The sequence below is a fragment of the Falco naumanni genome, chromosome 11 (assembly GCF_017639655.2).
Source record: "Falco naumanni isolate bFalNau1 chromosome 11, bFalNau1.pat, whole genome shotgun sequence".
Classification (NCBI taxonomy): domain Eukaryota; kingdom Metazoa; phylum Chordata; class Aves; order Falconiformes; family Falconidae; genus Falco; species Falco naumanni.
Window position 1 is genome coordinate 23,912,058 of NC_054064.1, and position 17,349 is coordinate 23,929,406.

General features: G+C 52.1%; 1 protein-coding gene across 3 annotated transcripts in view; it reads left to right on the plus strand.

Moving 5' to 3' along the window:
• Positions 1-17,349, plus strand: part of RNF220 (ring finger protein 220) — a 229,157-nt gene that overhangs the window by 147,538 nt on the left and 64,270 nt on the right. For all 3 annotated transcript variants that reach the window (XM_040610517.1, XM_040610516.1, XM_040610518.1), the window contains one exon: positions 7,458-7,503. In XM_040610517.1, coding sequence (XP_040466451.1) covers positions 7,458-7,503 — 46 coding nt within the window. The remainder of the gene's footprint in view (positions 1-7,457; positions 7,504-17,349) is intronic.

The window sequence follows — 17,349 nt, forward strand, 5'->3', positions numbered from 1 at the left end:
GTCTCCCGGCAGCCGTGAGCCTCCACACAATGCCCAACTGCTCCAGGGAGAGACCTGACTGCGGCACCGAGCAGCCAGTACCCAAATGGCGGCATCCCGCCGCGCATGCAGCATCCAGGATTTGTCCTGCAGCCAACATCTCCCAGCAAAATCAGGCTGCTGGGGCAGGTCAGTGCTTGGGGGGCAGCTTTGGGGTCATTCATACCCTCCTCTGCCCTAAGCCTCCAGGGAGCAGGTCCTGCCTTGGGGCAGCAGCAGGGCACCTCATGCCACCCCACAGCAGAGATGTCCAGCGTGGAACCTCAGCTCTGGGGTCATGGGTCTCCAGATTCATGCACAGATGCATCCCCAGGGGCATGGGAAGTGGCATCACCTGAAGCTTTCTCCAGCAGTGTGACTCATGTCAGATTTAAACTAAACACACTCCATCACTGGAGGAACCTGGCTGGAAGTGTCAGCTCCTCCGTGATACCCAAGCAGGGTGCAGGGCCACCTGCCATACCGAGGCAGCTAACAGGGTCATGTCCCCCCATGGTGTGAGGACAAGTGGGTAAGCTGGCTGCTGCCAAAATGAGGAGTGAGGGCACAGTGTTGTGCCAAGGCAGGGAGAGAGGACAAGCCACACCTGGCAGAGACCGATATGGAGAGCATCCATATCAGAGAGCAATACCAAGTAAATTAAAGAGTGCTTGGTGCCTCTAGAACTTCTCCCACCCACTCCACGTGCTGGTATGGATCACCTCACCACAGTCAACTCAGGTGTCCCACACATTGTCTAAAGCCCGTGAGTCTGGATGGGGCTTTGCTATGCTGTCCCACAGCCCCTGCTACACCCCACTGGGTGCAGGGAGTGAAGGATGCCAGCCCGGGTGAAGGGTCCCAGACTTCCCCGGCAGAGCCACAGCTTTCCCCACCAGCCAGGACACCAGAAAGGCCAGGATCAGTCCAGCTCCATGCCTGTCAGTGTCAGTGGCGGAGAACCATGGGGGAATGGAGGGAAATTTATGAGGAGAGGAGTCTGTTTATTATGTAGCAAATGTGGTGCTGCTGATACCGTGGATTTATCCTCTTTCATCCCCCCTCTGATTTGTGTCCCTGCCCCTCACTGTGGCAGATTAATCATGGACAGAAAGGGAAGAGAGACCCTCCAGCTTCTTCCCACGCACTCAGAGGGTGGCAATGACAGCAGCCTGGACCCTTCATCCACAGCTTCTCCAGCGGAGAAAGCACAAGCCACATGGCTGCCTGTCCTGCACAGAGATGCCCCATTCCTCTCCCCCTACGCAGACCCCAGGGAAGGCAGAACCTGCTGCCCATAGCCTGTGCGTGAGAGCACTTCTTGTGGGTCAGGGCTTCCAGGGTAGCACAGCGAGCCAGAAAATTTTCAGGTCATGTATCCCCTGGCTCATGCAGTGCCCTCCCCGAGTGCTATGAACATTCCTTGAAGTGCCTTCAGACCCACAGTACCCACAGCCCACTGACTGCAGGGCTGGGGTTTGCAGGCTGAGGTTTGGGACCTCGAGGGCAAAGCCTTCCTCTGCCGCTGACTCCCAGGGCAGTGGGAAGTCTGGGAAGGGATGCGTCGAAACCCAAGGGTGAGAAATAAATCTTCGGTCAGTTATTTGCCCTGAAGCGATGCATGCCTCTTTCGGAGCCTCTTCTGAACTGCCATGTGAGCTGGGAATAATTAAACAGTCATTATAGCCACGGTAGCAAAGAGCCCCCCAGATCAATCTAATGCATGACCTTTCCCTCCGACTTTTCTCTTTATTTTTCCAGCTACCTCCTTTTCAAATAGTGGGAAAGAAATGAAACTACCTTCCCACCCCAGCCTCCTGCTTCACCCCGCACACATGAACTGTCACATCCTCACCCAGAAACTTGTCACCCACTCTGAGTGGGGGCTCCCAGCAGGAGCATGGTGTACCAGGGGTTAACGAATTAAAAACCCAGTGGGGGAGAAAGAGCCAAGGGTGTGATTGGGACAGAGTAAGTAGCGGATTTTAGCACAGTCAGGTCATGCCACAGTGTTTTATGATCCTGCTGCATTTCTGTTGCAGCTTCATCTCTTTGGGGGAGGTGGGTGGCTGCCCTGCAGAGCCAGGTTTGTCACAGCTGGCTGTGTTGGGCGCTGAGTTCTCACAAATACTGACTGGCAGAGCATTTAGGAGGCACAGCTGGGACTGTAGGTGCAGGGCGTTTCTGCTCCTGACTCCAGCGTCTTTGGCAGTTTGTACCATCACTCAGCCCCTTTCCCCACCATGGGATGCAGGTGCCACTAGAGCAGCCACAGCAGGTTAAAAAGCCCAGTGTGCTTCCCTTGATGGCATGGATCACATCCAGCCATGCTGGGGACTGTCACATGAAGCGAGGTGATGATTTGGCCTCATGTAGTTTAAAAAGAAAGAAAAAAAAAATATCAAACTCCCATTTTCCTATTTAGGCTTCAAGTAACACTTCCACTTATTTAAACTGGCATTCACAAAAATCCAATTCCCTCTCTACCTGGCAACTGCTTATTTACAGCTGGTGTTGCCATCCACACAGCTCTGCAGGAGGCTTGCTCTGCTGCCGGGGCTCCCGTCCCAAGGCTGCATGCTCAAGCCATGAGTCCTGCAGCTAAAAATAAATTGCTTCCACTGGATATTTTTTTTTGGTTGGTGTTTTGTTGTTTTATTTTTTGTTTTGTTTTTTTTTAAGAAATATATCAGTTGGCTACAGCTTGTAGAAACCTTTTGGCTTTGCAAGATCTCATGTGGGAGCTGCATATGCTCTGGCTGGTGCTTGTCAAATCCGGAGGGCTGCTGAGACGTATTCTGTGGAAGAGCTGCAGAGCTGGAAGACACCAGCTATGTGGCAGCAGCTCTCTTACCACCTCTTTAAACCTCTTCTGGCTGCAAAGTCATTAAGGGATAAGCACAAACAACCGTAACCACCTGAGCTCAAGGAACTTCTCTTGCAGTTGTTACTATGTGTGGGAAGCGCCGCTGGGGGTGGCTGCCATGCCTGGTACTGAGCTTAGCCCTGTCTCGATGGTTGCCCACCATAAGACCTACCTTGCCCTGGGTGGGGGCTCTGCAGAAATCTCATTTGGACATGCTTGGGAAGCCCAGGAGGCTGTGGTGGGCTGAAGCACAGCATCGGAGCTGCTTCTGGCCTTTTTGTTGCTGCACCGAGACTTCAGGCAAGTCCCATCACTGCTCTGTGCTCAGATTTCCACTCTGAGCACATCGCACTCGCTTGCTTGCTCTCCTCACTCGAGCTGTAGCTACAATTACAACAGAGCTTTCCAACCCTTGCTCAGGGATGCTGCTGTGATGCCCCAGTGCTGTGGCAGTCAGTGTGCGTGCTGCGGTGAGTGCAGAGAAGGAAAGCTCCTGCCTCTGCTTCCCTGGGGCAGCTGCCTGGCACTGGACTCTGCCTGGGCTGGGGGGTTAGCAAGGGCCCTGCCTGCATGTGGTGGGCTCTGGGCACCAAGAGTACACGCTGGGTCATGGTCCTCTGTCTGGCAGTTGATGGGCCATCTGCCATGGGAAGTAAGGCTTCTGCTTGTCTCCTGACTTGGGGCACCCATAAAATTTCTCTTTTCTTTTGGAGGAAAGCTGAGATTCCTACAACAGTTTGCAAGAGCAAGGGCTTAAAGGAAAAGGACAAGTACCATCTTGCTCATGGTAAAGCGCTGTCAGATCACTTAACTTTCAGCTCACACCCTGGGTTTTCCAAGTGGGAAGCAGCAGCTTCCATTCATGGGGATGATACCACTCGTTGCATAACACTTTTTTTTTTTTTTCCTATGGCAAGCACATCTTAAAACGCAGGACCGTAAGAAAGAAAATAAAGAAGCTTGAAGGTCATTGTGTGTAATAACAGCCATGGCAGGGATAGAGAAACCCCAGGACTGTGGTAAGGGGGGAACATATCCATCGTGCTGAGCTGCTCTTTGCCCTTTTGGACACCATGGCTGAAGCACTGGGTCTAAACAGCCCCCTTGGGGCTTGCTCTGGGAGATGCCAAGGGATACCCAGTTGCATCTGGGGATGCTCCTAACCAAATATCTGCCTAGCGTTAAAAGACATCTGCATGTCTGTGGTGTAGCCTGAGTCTTGCTTTCATTGTGGAAGGCCTGGCTGAGAGTGAATGTTCCTCTTAAAGCTGATGTGCCCTAATATAGCGGAATGATGAGTCCCCAGCAAGTGCCCTGGAGCACGTGGGGACCTGGCTGTGCAGCTCCTGTTAGTGGCTGATGCAGCTGCAGGGCTGGGCAGAGCCCTCCAGCAGCACCAAAGCAGGGACCTTATGTTGCCCCCAGAGAGGTGCAGAGCACCCAAACGTGTGGGGATGCAGGAATGCATGGCCAGAACCGGTGTCTCAGCACCATGAAAGGGAGCCAGTGAGGAAGCAGCCTCATGTTGCTTGGAAGTTCAAAGTTATTGAGAGAGAGAGAAGGCAGCTACCCAAATCGCTGGGTCTTTCCAGGGCATTTCTTGTCTTCCTTGGTACTTTGGGGGGGTTGCCTAAAAGGGAAAGGAGTTGTTTTGCTGTAATGAACTAGATAAACAATTCCCCAAATAGATTAAAACTAACTGTAACTTATAAAAGTGGGTAGTAATTATATTTTATTAGCTAGCAAAACACCATTTTTTTATTTCATAGGATAATTCTGTGTAAATCACCTTAATTAGAAGTGTCAGACGAGCCCGTGAATATCGTACTTAGTAACTAATTTCCTATGTACAGGTTATAATTTAAAACACATGGATCACTCGCCGAGTGGAAATATGCTAGCCATGAAATAATGTGGGGAGTGTTGGGGTTATTACTATGTAAATGTGTAATCATTTCAGACCACTGCAGCCTGGCTGGGTGATTAAAGAGAATCCCAAGGTCTCCAAAGATTGTGCTCTCTGCAAGGGCCTAGAGCAAAAAAACTTTAAAAGGCACTGAAAAGTGTTTGAACTTTAAAGGTCTTGATTTCCCTTTTACCATTTTTAATTTGTCTGCGGTGTTTATGGAGGGGAAGGTTTCTCTTTGCTGACGGCTTTTCGATTCTCAGCCCACTGCCAGCATCCTTAAGAGGTGCAGGGGCTGCAGCCACTGTAATTTGGGGGGTTGTTGAGCAGGGTGGAGGAGAGCACCCTTAAACTGCAGCGTCTTGGGACTTGGATGACCAGAGCTTGTGCGCATTCCTGAATCATCTCTGGAAATAAATAAAAACAAATTGCAAGCTCTTATGAGCAATAGAGTGGGGCTAAATTGCAAGAAAGGGGGGTTGTTCTTAATAGTCCTCCAAATGAAGAATAAAATAAACTCTGCCAAGTTATCTAAGTCAGCCCCCTTCCTCATCAGACCCAACAGAAGAGGCTTGGGCTTTCAGATGGCCAGAGAAACTCTCATCCTGAAAACTGCAGTTTCCTGGCACTAACACCATTTCTGGGAGGAATTAATGAGATTCTTCCTCTTTCCCTCAAAAAGGAATGATTTTAAACACCTTTAACAAGAAAAGGGAGGAAATGAGTTGGTTTTTTTAACCTGGCGTTTGGATTATAAAAGAAAAAAAAAAAAGTTGTTTCACACTTTGGGCGATTGAGAAATTCAAGGTAGCGCTGGAGATGGGGAAGGGGGTGGAAATCTTTCCCATTGCACGTGTTTGGGCATGGGCTGAGGTGGTGCCAGGGCTGCATCTCGGGGGGCAGCAGGGACTGACTCTGCTCTGTGCCACCTCCGGAGAGTCGTGGGGGCAGAGATGGGGGCCAGGACATGAGGGGCACCCTGCACCTCCCAGCAAGCATCTGGCAGCACATCCCCACAGGGAAGGGGGGCTGTGATGGAGGTGATGCCCCAGCCTGTCGGTCGGTGGTCCCGGGAACAACAGTCACTTTCTCCAGGAGCAGAGCTGTGGCGTTTGGGGTGACCTGATGGCCGTGAATAACTGTGTTTCCCCGCATTTCGGGGTAGGGGGCGAGGGCAGTGGCACTGGGAGAGGAGGAGGACCGTAGCCCCGGGAGAAAACACCTTCCTCCATCCCTGCTCATTTCATAACACCCAGCCATCTGCCAAATCAAGGCAGATTAAAGCCAGCCAAATTCAATTTCTCCCCGCTGGCACTGCAGCTCAGCATCTGGGGCTAAAGTGTCCCCGACAAAGCGAACATGACAGGCACATTGCTTTTTTGTCACATCTAGTACCGTGTTGATCTTCTAAAAGTCTCATAAAAATTTATTGATGTCTCCCATATTGCTGTGATTGAGAAGAAAGGAGCGCGGGTGTGCGGAGCCGGGTGCGCGCGCGCGGGCGAGCGTGTGTGCGTGTGTATATTAATGTTTCTGAAGTAGATCTGATTTGATATGTCTTGTTCTATTGTCAGCATCTGTTTAGCGAGGCTTTTTAATACTTTCTGGCTGCCGATCACTCATCCTTAGCCTGGGATGCAGGCTTGCATACAAATTTTGTTATTAAACACAATTCCATTCCCCCCCCTTCCCCAACCTCCACCTCCCCCTGCTATCCTCCCCCCTCCACCCAGCCACCCATCCATCATCTCCCCGGGGCTATGGGGAGTGGGAGGCAGCCGCCCCACCGGCGAGCACTTACAAGCACAGGCACTGGGCTTGGCAACATATTTCAAGAGCCTTTTGCCTGCTGCAGGTGCTTTGCATTGACAAATCGAATCATGGGGAAATAATTTATTTCCTAATGCTGTTTGCAGCATGTTAGCAGGAGAATTTACATGAGAGAGATTACTTTAATAACCAAAAAATTACAGTGCAGGCCTCCCCGCCATGTCGGCTTTGATATGTAATTGTTTCAAGTTTAACCTGTCTGGAGGGGGGAAGTTGTTATTAAATCTATAGCATCTCCCGCTGGCGAGGGCAGGCGAGGAGGAGCGCTGTGGCAGGGACCTCCTTCCCTGCTAAATGGGGAACAAGCTGAATTAACAAATCACTCCAGCCTCCAGCAGAGCAGCTGCCTCCACAGCATGGCTGGAGCTGAGGGGATCTTCTTTCACTTGCTCTTACGTCGATTTAATCTCCCTCCCTTTCCTTCCCTCCTTTTTTTTTATTGTGCCTGACCCTATGCAGAGCTCACCACCTCCTCTCCCCCCTCCTTGGCTTTCTTCCCCATGCCCCTGCGGGCTTGCTCCCTGCTTTTACCCAGGGCTAGGAGAGGAGCTGTGCAAGCCCACAACAAGGGGGAGAGTCAGAATTTTACTCTGGATCATGTGTCTGGGTTTAGGGGGGTCCACTTGTAGGACCATTTTATTCCAGATGGAGAGACAGTCGGCACTGCCCTCCTTTCCGTGCCCCTCTGGTCATGGTGAGGAGGCTCTCGTTGGTCTAGGGAAGGGTAGCCATGCACTTTGCTATTTGACCTCACGAGATCCCTTGAAGTATCTATCCATCCCCTTGCCCACCGCAGTGGGTTTGTGACTCTGACCCTGTTCTCTTCTCTCTTGGCAGCAAGAGCTCCATCCTGAAGGATGCCATGGCAGCAGGCACCCCCAAGGTAAGTGACCACAATTTGGCACACTTTTGCCCCCCCTGAAGGATGCTTTTTACATCCACTCACCTTCCCAGCCTATTCCCTGTTCCTGGTACTTAGTGTCTCCCAGGAAGGTGGCCATGCTGTGGGGACTTGCCAGCACTGGGGGATGCAACTGCCCCCATTCACCCACTGGGTTGGAGTGGCCCAGTCCCTGCACGAGGCTCTCTTGTTCCCCGGGCAGCCAAGGGATGGTGGAGCTGAAGGACCCAGCAGGCTCTGGGATTCCAGATTGTGTCTAATGACAGCTAATGAGAGCTGATCACACGCAGGCTGAGCTCAGCCTGGGAAATCATGTGCAGGAGTTCCTGGAGCCAGAGCCATATGCCAGTTTTGGAAGAAGGGAGTGGGACTGCCTCATGGGAGCGACGAAGAACACCTGAGGAGGAACCCAAATCTCTAAAAGGCCCTGTGTCAGCCTCATCCTCCTCCCCAGGACCCACCTCCCATGCCTTGGCTCAGTATGCAAAAATACAAAATGCGTGGAGCATCACAGCAGCACTGCAAAGGGCATCATTTACTAATCGGTATCACTCTTAGCTGGACTTGGTATAATATGGCAGTGGGAAGGACCAGAGCTTGAGCAGGCAAGTGGGTGGCAGGGAGCACTGCAGGGCAGCCGGGCATTGCACCTCTGAAGACCATGCTGTGCTCCCCAAGACAGGTAAATGCAAGTGGGCCAGGCTCTCCTATGCTTCTGGTGACACAGTCCGAGACAGGGAGGCTCCTGGCTTCCAGGGAAGCACAGGGCATCTCTCATGGGAGAGGTCTTCATGGTTGTTTTAGTAGAATCAACTTCAGGTTTCATTCTCTTTGGTTTTTTTCTGGAAGCTTTGGGTCATTTTTGGCATGTGATGTCAGCAGCAGAGACTGACATTTCAGGTCTAGGTTTTCTCCTTGGGGCTGGGTGTCTTACCAAGCACACCAACACCTTGTCTGCTCTGCCAAGCCAGGGCCCGGGGAGCCACCATGCTGACCTGAGTTCCTGAGAGGCAGGGACACCTCTTAGATAAGCCCAATAATTTCCCATATCCTCCAAGGGAAAATAAAGATCGCAGTGATCCTCCATAGTGCTCCTTACCATTGGCATTCCCATCTCCTGCGTGACTACCCTTGACTCACATGCCCTGTCCTGCAGATACTGGGAGGAATGTGGAGACCTGACTATTTCTCCCATGAAAGAGCAGAAAGCAATCCCCAAACCCACCCTCCATGGACAATCCACTGAGCCCGAGGCTGCCTTAGGCTGTCTCGAAAGAGCTGGAAAAGGCACCCGCAAAACGAAAGCAGTTGGACTCTGCAAGCTCCCCTTTCCCTCCTCGTCAGGTCTGAGTGTAGATAACTCAACAGTCCCAAACACATCGCCTGCGAGGGAGAAGGACGGCTAGGAAGACAGATTAGCTGTTTGGAGGGAAATGCAGCGAGTGACTGACAGAGACCAGATAAAGAAGAAGGTCCATCTCGCGGCAGGGCCGGGCTTTTGAAGTTTCCATTGACAAAGAATCCCATTTGCCTTGAGTGAGGGGATTAAACTGGGACTGGAGCGTCGTTCTATGTAAAAGAGATCAATCGTCCCCTGTCACCACATGGATCTCTTCCCTTTGCCCGTCACGTCTGGGGCTAAGAACATTAACTTCAAGAAGCCAGGAGAGCAGGGAGGGAGAGGGTGAAATCAGGAAATCTTTCATTCCCTTCTCAGAGAGCTTGAAAGCCTCTCAGCCCAGGAGGATTCATTATTTCTAGGTGGCTTTTGCTGGGAGACAAGTCCTGTGTGGCATGGGAAGGCACAGCGCTGTCACCTTCACCTGAGCTTGGTATTAAAGGCCCCTTTGTAACCAGGCAGGATTGAGGAGGAGGGTGGTGGGAAGATGAAGGCTGCTCTTTCCCTTTGTGCCCACTGAGTGTTTGCAGCATGGGGTGGAAATAGCCCATCGAGATGTGCAGTACCTCCAAGAAAGTCCTGCTGGGGACAAAGCTGGGTCTGGGTCACCCTTAATAGGAGTCCCAGGCAGAGGGATGGTGACAGACATGCCCAGGCACCCAGGCATTGCGGGAGGTCTGGCAGGCACTGCCTGGGAAGAGCTGGGACTTCTGCCGTGTCCCACTTCCCACCCCAGGAACCGGTGGGAGGCATCACGAGGACCACCGGGACTGCTGCAGTGTTTCCTGGCTGGTCCTTCTCCCAGCACCGACAAAAGGGCCAGCAGCTCAGCAGCAGGGCTGCACCTCCCCATCCCTTAGGAGCATCCCCTGGCAGCACAGGCAAGGGCAGGTTGGTCCCACTCGCAGACATGGGAACTGGGGTGGGTGCAGTCTAGCCACGTTACTTTTGTGGTCACCAGTGGCTTTAAGACCACTTCAGGGATCATTCAGGACCTTTGCATACAGTCTCACTACCATATTGCTGCTTCTGCACTGGCCTGCAGCTCCCCCCAGGATGCAGCTGGGGACAGGGGATTTAACCCCCCTGTGCTCTGTCTCCTGCCCTGCTCCCATCCCTTCCCCACAGTTGCCCCTGCAAACGTCTCTCCTGCCAATAAAAGCCCAGATGTAAATGCATGTTCCTTGCTCGCCGCGTTCCTGCCCCTGAAGAGCTGTCACTCACTGCACCGGGTCAATTTTCATGGCAATATGTCAAAGAAAATCCAATCACTCAACATGGGATGTGATGAATGCAGAATTATTGTATCAGGTTCTTCTATTATTGGAGCGGACAGAGGCAGTGATGGCCAAGCAAGGGCTGCGAGCTGGGGGGCTCCAGCCAGCGCTACTGCTTGGTGCCTGGGCTCCCTCCCTGCACAGGCAGCTCGGAGGGCAGTGCTGAGCACCACGTAGCTCTGCAGTGCTCAGGATCCTCGTCTGCTTTCTGTTAGAGACCAAGCCCAATCGATGGTGGTATGCCAGTGTGGACAAGCCACTTGGACAAGCAGATGACAAACCTGCGCAGTGAGTCTCAGGATGAGATTTCTATCCAACCCTGAGTGCCGCTTTCTTAGGAAAGCTGGTGACAGCAAGCTGGGCTTTGCCAGCCTCTGGCTGGGGAAAAGGGCCTGAGGTAGCTGCCTGGTGTCTACAAGAAGTCCTGTGGCCCGCACATAGCAAGGGGAACACCACTGTCTCCTCCCAGCTGCAGTTTCTGTCCTGAATCCATGCTTGGATGCTCCCCACAAGGCTTGTGATAGCCTTTGGTGGCTGGATCTTCGTGTTGCTGAGAGCCAGGTAGCCCATCGAGCCCCCACAGGTCAGGCCAACGGCTTGCTCTTCCTGGGCTGCCTCACACCTATACTTTGCAGAAGACAGAGGTGCATAAAGATGCTGAAAGCTCATCTCCTTTGCAGAAAGCACACCCAGTGGCACTGCTCTGGGAAAGGTATTCTTTAGGCACTGGACTTCAAGGACAGTCCTGGACACCCGTAGCATCCTCCTCTGATGACATGCCTGAGACATCAGGAGAAAGAGGAAGGGTGGGAAAATAAATTCTTCACCAAAGAGAAGTTTCAGTGTCAGTGGGAACAGATGCTTCACGCCCATGTAAAGTGATGGAAAATGTCCTTGCTTTTACTGAGCTAGAGACCGCGGCTCCATAGTTCCATTCACCAGTGCAGTTGTTCACTAAACCTTCCCTGCCATCCTGGTCACCACGAGGCAGCCCAACACGAGTCACTCAGGAGGACACTTTCTGAAGGTGTGTCCAAGCCAGCCATGCCCCAGATCTCTGTGAGCCCAGAGCTTCCCTGCAGCACTCCCCAGCGTGGCCAGAGGCTGTGCCTCAGGCAGATCAGGCAGCAGGGATGCCTTGCAGAGGCATATGGACCACACTGCAGGCTCCATCCAGGCTTGTGGCTGCCCAGCAATCTGTACATAACTGTCAGCAGCGTGCAGTTCCCCTGGGCATTGCTCCTGGGCTTCATGCTCCCCCCTTGCCTTTCCCCTCTTGCCTTGGCTGCCTCTTGCAAGGGGTTGTGTAGGACAGGAGCACACGTTGGGTTGAACCCATGCTGGTGAGGTGTATGAGCAGCATAAGTCCAGCTGTTCCTGCTCTCCCTTAAGCAGCAAGTGGCAGCTCTGAGAGCCAGTGTGCCCAGGTCTTCCTAGCCATCTAAGAGCGCTTCTTCGCCACTGCACGTCTGGCTCGTGGCTTTCCCTCCATGGGCTGTCATTTAGGTGGGATATCATCTGTGCCCGGAGGGACCTCAACCCCTGAATTTCAGGGTATTAGCTGCAGACTGTTACCTGTCACCTAACAGGTGAACTGATAGCCCCTGTGAAAGCGCTGGTAGTGACCACTGAGGAAGAAGAGGATGGGCCCCATGAAACACACCAGCTCTCACAGCGGGTTCAGCGCTCGTTTTCCACTGCTGCTTCCTAATACATGACTGCAAATTGCCGTTGCCACTAACAGTTCACCGGCGCTTGCTGCAAACACACACTGATGTGAGCAGCCAGGAGCAAACCCCACCTCGCGCACCCAGCAGAGGCTTGTGGCCGCTTGGTTTAGGTGTGCACCCAGCTCCTGGGGGGTGCCTGCAGGCAGGCAGCCAGCATCGTGTTGCTCCGAGACCGCCAGCAGAGCTGGGAACCGAGCCACAGTGCCAGAGCCCTTTGATTCCCCTCCCCACCCCCCCACCTCCACCCTTGTGATTTTACAGCTTCACCGAGCAGTTTGAGAGAGAATTACAGCATCTAGAGGGAAATTTGACCACTAAAGCCCTCCAAGGAAAAAGAGCTTTGAAGCAAGCAAGATTTGGAGCCTTAAACCTTGACAGAATGTCTGTATTAAGCCTTTCCCAGCTGCCTCGCTCGAGATGAAATTTCTAGCGCAATCATTTAACTTCTCCGTATCATGTCTGGTGGTAGGAGAAGGGGACGGGTGTCAGGGCCCTGGGGTTTTAACTCCTTCTCTTGTGTCACTGGTGGGGGGGTTGGAGAAGTCACTCACCATATCTGTGCACCCTCCCTCTGTAGCTGTGATTTACAAGGAAAAATTAAAAAGCTAAATCCAAATATTGTGGCAAAGCTATGGCCAAGCCAGGGACAGGAGAACAGCCCGCAGATATGCAAAGGAGGGGAAATTACGTAGGAAGCATGCTGGCTGGCCGCACTCCCTGCCACTCCAGGGTGACGAATACCAGAGCCACTCCAAAAATCTCTCTGCCAGGTTTTATTCCATAAAACAAATTACCCCATGAACAAACAAAGGCCCTCGCTCCCCTTGGGCCAAACAGCTGTGCCCTCCCATCAGTATGGGGGAAACCGCTGTGTTGGGCAGGAGGAGCAGAGAGGGATGTGGTTGCAGAGGGGAGCCGGGCAGGCTGGCAGACCCGGCGGCCCGTGGCCAGACCTCCTTCCCATTCTATCCCCCGTGTGCCAATGGGCACTTGTCCTGGAATGGGCCCCTTTCCCCGCCGTGTAGCTGGTGTCTTGCCCAAGAGGACCCAGAGCTCGATTACAATCCCAGGTGTGACTGTAACATGCACAGAAATAAATTAGTAGCTCACATTTCTGTAAGCTCATTCTGCTTGCAGACCACTGGAATCTTTCAGCGAAGGCCAGAAGCTGCTGATACCATTATTTCTGTTCACTATTCACACGCTTCTCACATTTAAGCCTTTCATCCCCAGCTCCATCCCACCTTTATCTCTGCCAGCTAAAAGCCACTAGATAATTTTACCCCTAACTTTCCCAGGAGCAAATGTGGACCCTCCAAAAGCTTCTAGGAAACTCAGCTCTAATAGTAGCATCTTTATGTCAGGAATCCTCCAGCAATAACATAAAAAATGGCTAGCAGAGTTAAGGGGGAAAATCGCAGCAAGGCCTGGTATCATTCATTGCTTTCGGGTTACAGTTCCCAAGTGATAACAGCTATTAGCAACACTTTGACGGCTTCCCTACGGTGGAGGGGAGGGCAGGAGACAGAAAACATGTCAAGCCATCACCTCCATGTTAAGTGATAAGTACCTATTTAGACGGCAGAGTTAAAGCTGAATGCATCAAGCAGGGAACACTTTGTGCCAAAATAAAAAAAAAAAAATAAAAAAAGGCCATATAGATACATAAAAAGCGGGGTTAGGGTATTTGTTCTGCTGACAGCAGCTGTGATGGATTGTTTAAGAAAAATAGACTCCCTGTGTTTTTCCAGGGCTATCAGAAAGCAAGAGTCCAGCACTTTAATACTCTCAAATGACTGGCCTTGAGAGGCAGCGGAATGTCAGAGGCACCGGCTGGGCTCCCCCAGCACTGACACCTGCCCCGGCTGCGGCAAGAGGCAGCGCTCAGGGCTGGGGGCGGTGCGTGCCGGCAATTTCCATCCATTTCCTCGGGCCGGCGGCTGCACCCTGACACCCGTCCCTTCCCCTCGTGCTGCCCTGGGCCCACACCTCAAGCGCCTGCGGGTCGGAGCCAGCGACGCGTTGGCACGCGTGTCCTTGCCAGCATCGCCTTGGAGCTGCCCACAGCTCCTCCTCCCGCAGCGAGGAGCGGGTCCGGAGAGCGCTGGACTAGGCTCACAGCAGCTGGCACACCAGCTGCACGATGCGCATTCATGCCGATCCTGCCCGGGTATTTATATACGTAACCTATATGTTGTTCCTAATTGCAATGAGACCGCCGAAACATTTGCAGATGCTGCAGCTCAGCTCTGCAGAATTGCACGGACCGTGGAGGGTGTCGGGAGCTACCAGGGTGTGAACCTCACGGCACGAGCAAGGCTTACATGGCCTCTGCTATCTGCCAGGATCCATGGACACAGGCACGTAAAGCCCTTACATCCAGACATGTCTCTTCCCCTTGGCACGGCACAGCTGGGCTCCAAGGGGTAGGAAGGAAACGCCAAGTGGGGCCATGGCTGCCCAGCACGGCAGGAGGGGCAGGAGGAAGGAGGGAGTGCAGGGCTCAGACAAGATTGATGGCCTCGTTGCCATTAAGAAAAAAATTAGCCGGTGGCGGCTATCATATTAAAGGGTGAAGAAGCTGTGAATTATTTTCTTAAAGATCTTATCACTTACAATGATAATTTTACCTTCCAAAAGGCCACTTTTAATGAGGCAAGCCAGGCAAAAAGTCATGATTTAATGCCAGATTTTTTTTTCCAAACACATTTTACTGCTTTTTTGTCCATGTTTAAAAAGCGCCGGTGACCTTTTTTTATTTAGCTTGCCCCAGGTGTAATGCTCAGGCTGATCCTCTCAGGGTTTATAACCTCCGCAGAGAGTGCCTTTACCCAGCGGAGAGATGATTTAAAGGGGAGGGAGAAATATGAGGCTGCACAGCCGCTCGCACAAGGCCCTTGCCCCATCTTTCATGCTAGGAGCCGTGGTTTGCCAGGGGAGGGGGGACCAGGGAGGGAGGACGAGTGCTCTCACCCCAATAGCCCCACTCAGATGCACCTGAAGGGGAGCTGGGCTGAAATGGCAACCAGGTGGGGATGAGATGGCCGGTGGCCTTTCCCAGGGGAAAAAGGGGTATCTCACCATCAAGGCTTGTTCCCTCCGTGGTGAGGCGGCTGGTCCCCAAAGCCAGGAGCATCTCCACACAGCTGTACATCACGCCTGTCTGCACGGAGAGCACCCAGCACCGTGGTTTTGGGGTGGGATGGCAGAATCTGAGTCTGCCCTGCAGTGCGAGCATGCACGAGGGCTGGGAGGACACATGTAAGGCTGCCTTTTCCCTCTGCAGCCGTCTTCCCAGATGCTGGCTGAGATAGGGACGGGGATCATATCGCTGTCCCTTCCCCGCCTGCTGCGACCCAGGTGGGAATGAGCAGTGTGAGTGCGGGGGGCAGAACATCCTTGGCTTGGTGTGCTGCGGCCAGGCATCCTCACCGCTTAATCACTGGAAAACAGCCCCAACATGACAACTTGGGATAAAATAGGCCAAAATCAGGATGGCAGAGAGGCTGGCCTAATGCAGAAATGAAAGTGACCCTGATGGCAAGTGGCTCTCCTAATCCCTTAGCCCCTAAGCCTGCATCCCTGCCTGCTCCCATGGCTGCCTGAAAGGCAAAGTGTGGCACAGCGCATGGAAATGAGAAAAACAAATGAAGTCAAGTTTCCTAAGAGTGAAGGGGAAGTGTGACTTGGCATCTCTAACGCTGTGTTTAACATGCTGGCGAGGTATTTAGAATTGAAGTGCTTGCACACAATTTAAAAATAGACAGTTTATTAATCTAAACTGCAAGTGTATGTAGAAGAGGCCTCGAGATTGACATCTTTGGGATTAGTTTAGCCCTGCGTTTTTCCAGAGGTCATCGCCATGGTGCTCAGGAGGTTTGTGGAATAAATGGGGCCAGCATTCTTCCTGGGACCACACGCTAAAAACTAATACATAACGTTTAATTTACTGTCTCCATAGCTAGCCCAACCATTTTTCACATAATAATATTGGATTAGAGCTACCAGAAGCTGAGCGGGAAGCTGGAGGTGGGGAGGGTTTGTCTGTCTGTCGCGGAGGAATGGGGCGATGGGTATTTTTTCACCTTCTCTAGAATACATTGGAAGACAAAACAGATTTCACCCTCCCAGCTCCAGAGTGCTTGGCTTATTAGAGGAGGGGTTGGACATTAACACTGCTGCAAACAGGGATGTTGTTCTGAGTCACACCTGAAGGCTTTGAGCTCACATCCCTCTGCTTTATAGGGTATGTGCAGTCCTGCTTCTTCAAAAATGTTCCTCATCCTCCATTTAGAAAATAAACAACAGCAAGAGCTTGGGGTCTGCACTCTGCAGAAATTTTCCTGGTGGCTTCACATGGTTATCAGTGGGCTTCTCCAGAAATACGTGAGCGGCTCACCAAAACCCATCACCAGCTGGGTTCAGCCAGCAATGGAGAGCCCCCCTGCTCTGCCCATCTCTGCCCTGGGAAGCAGGGGCTGGTGTCTTGGGGCAGCCCTCACCCGGAGCCCCCAGCCCCACAGGCTACCACTGGCCCTCCCAGTGACTGGCATCCCCATCAGGCTGAGCTGAGGAGCGTGCCAGCCCCGAGAATTGGTCAGCACAGCCTTCAGCATTGGCAGGAGGGACCATGTCCAGGGAGATAACTGAGCACCCGTCAGGGAATTCCTTTCAGGACGTCATGGTCGGTAGAGCTATGCTTTATGGCAGCGCAGTGCAGACAGGGATGTGGCTATTGCCCTCGTGGCAAGGCTGGCAGCTCATGCCCATGGAGTTGAACATCCCAAATGTTCAACCCCAACATAGGGTTTATCATCCCAAATTCTCCTCCCCCACCACCATCCCGAGCCTGCCCTTCCTGCATGCCCACCCCGACTGCGCTGCTGTGCTTTTCTCACCGGGAGAGCTGTCCGAGCCCAGGGGATCGCATCCTGCTGACTGAACCGATTTGTATGCTGACTCATTTTTCCACTTGCTCATATCTTTTACAAAAAATGCACATTTTTTCACATTTCATTTCAGCCCAGAGGCAAATATTTCTGGAATACTTGCCTTTCTCCAAGGTATTATGCTTTTTAATAATGTTGTCACCACACTTGACCTGTCCAATTCAGATGATATCTACACATCCTTTCGCAAACACACACATCTCTGAGCAGTCATTTATTGTCAAATCTTGCCAGCTGATTCTCAGAAACAAACATCTGGAGAGCTGCATTTCTAGTGTACATTTTTTACAATGTATTGGGCTATATTTAGCCTAGTTAGCTAATTTATATTTTAAATTAGAATTTTAAATTGCATTTTTCCCTCAAAGTCTTCTAGTAATAAAGTTCACTTGCAACTCAGTGTACATTTTTTTATGCACTGTCAAACTCCCACAGTAATTTTCCTGCTAGAGTTCACTGTGTGTAGAATTTAG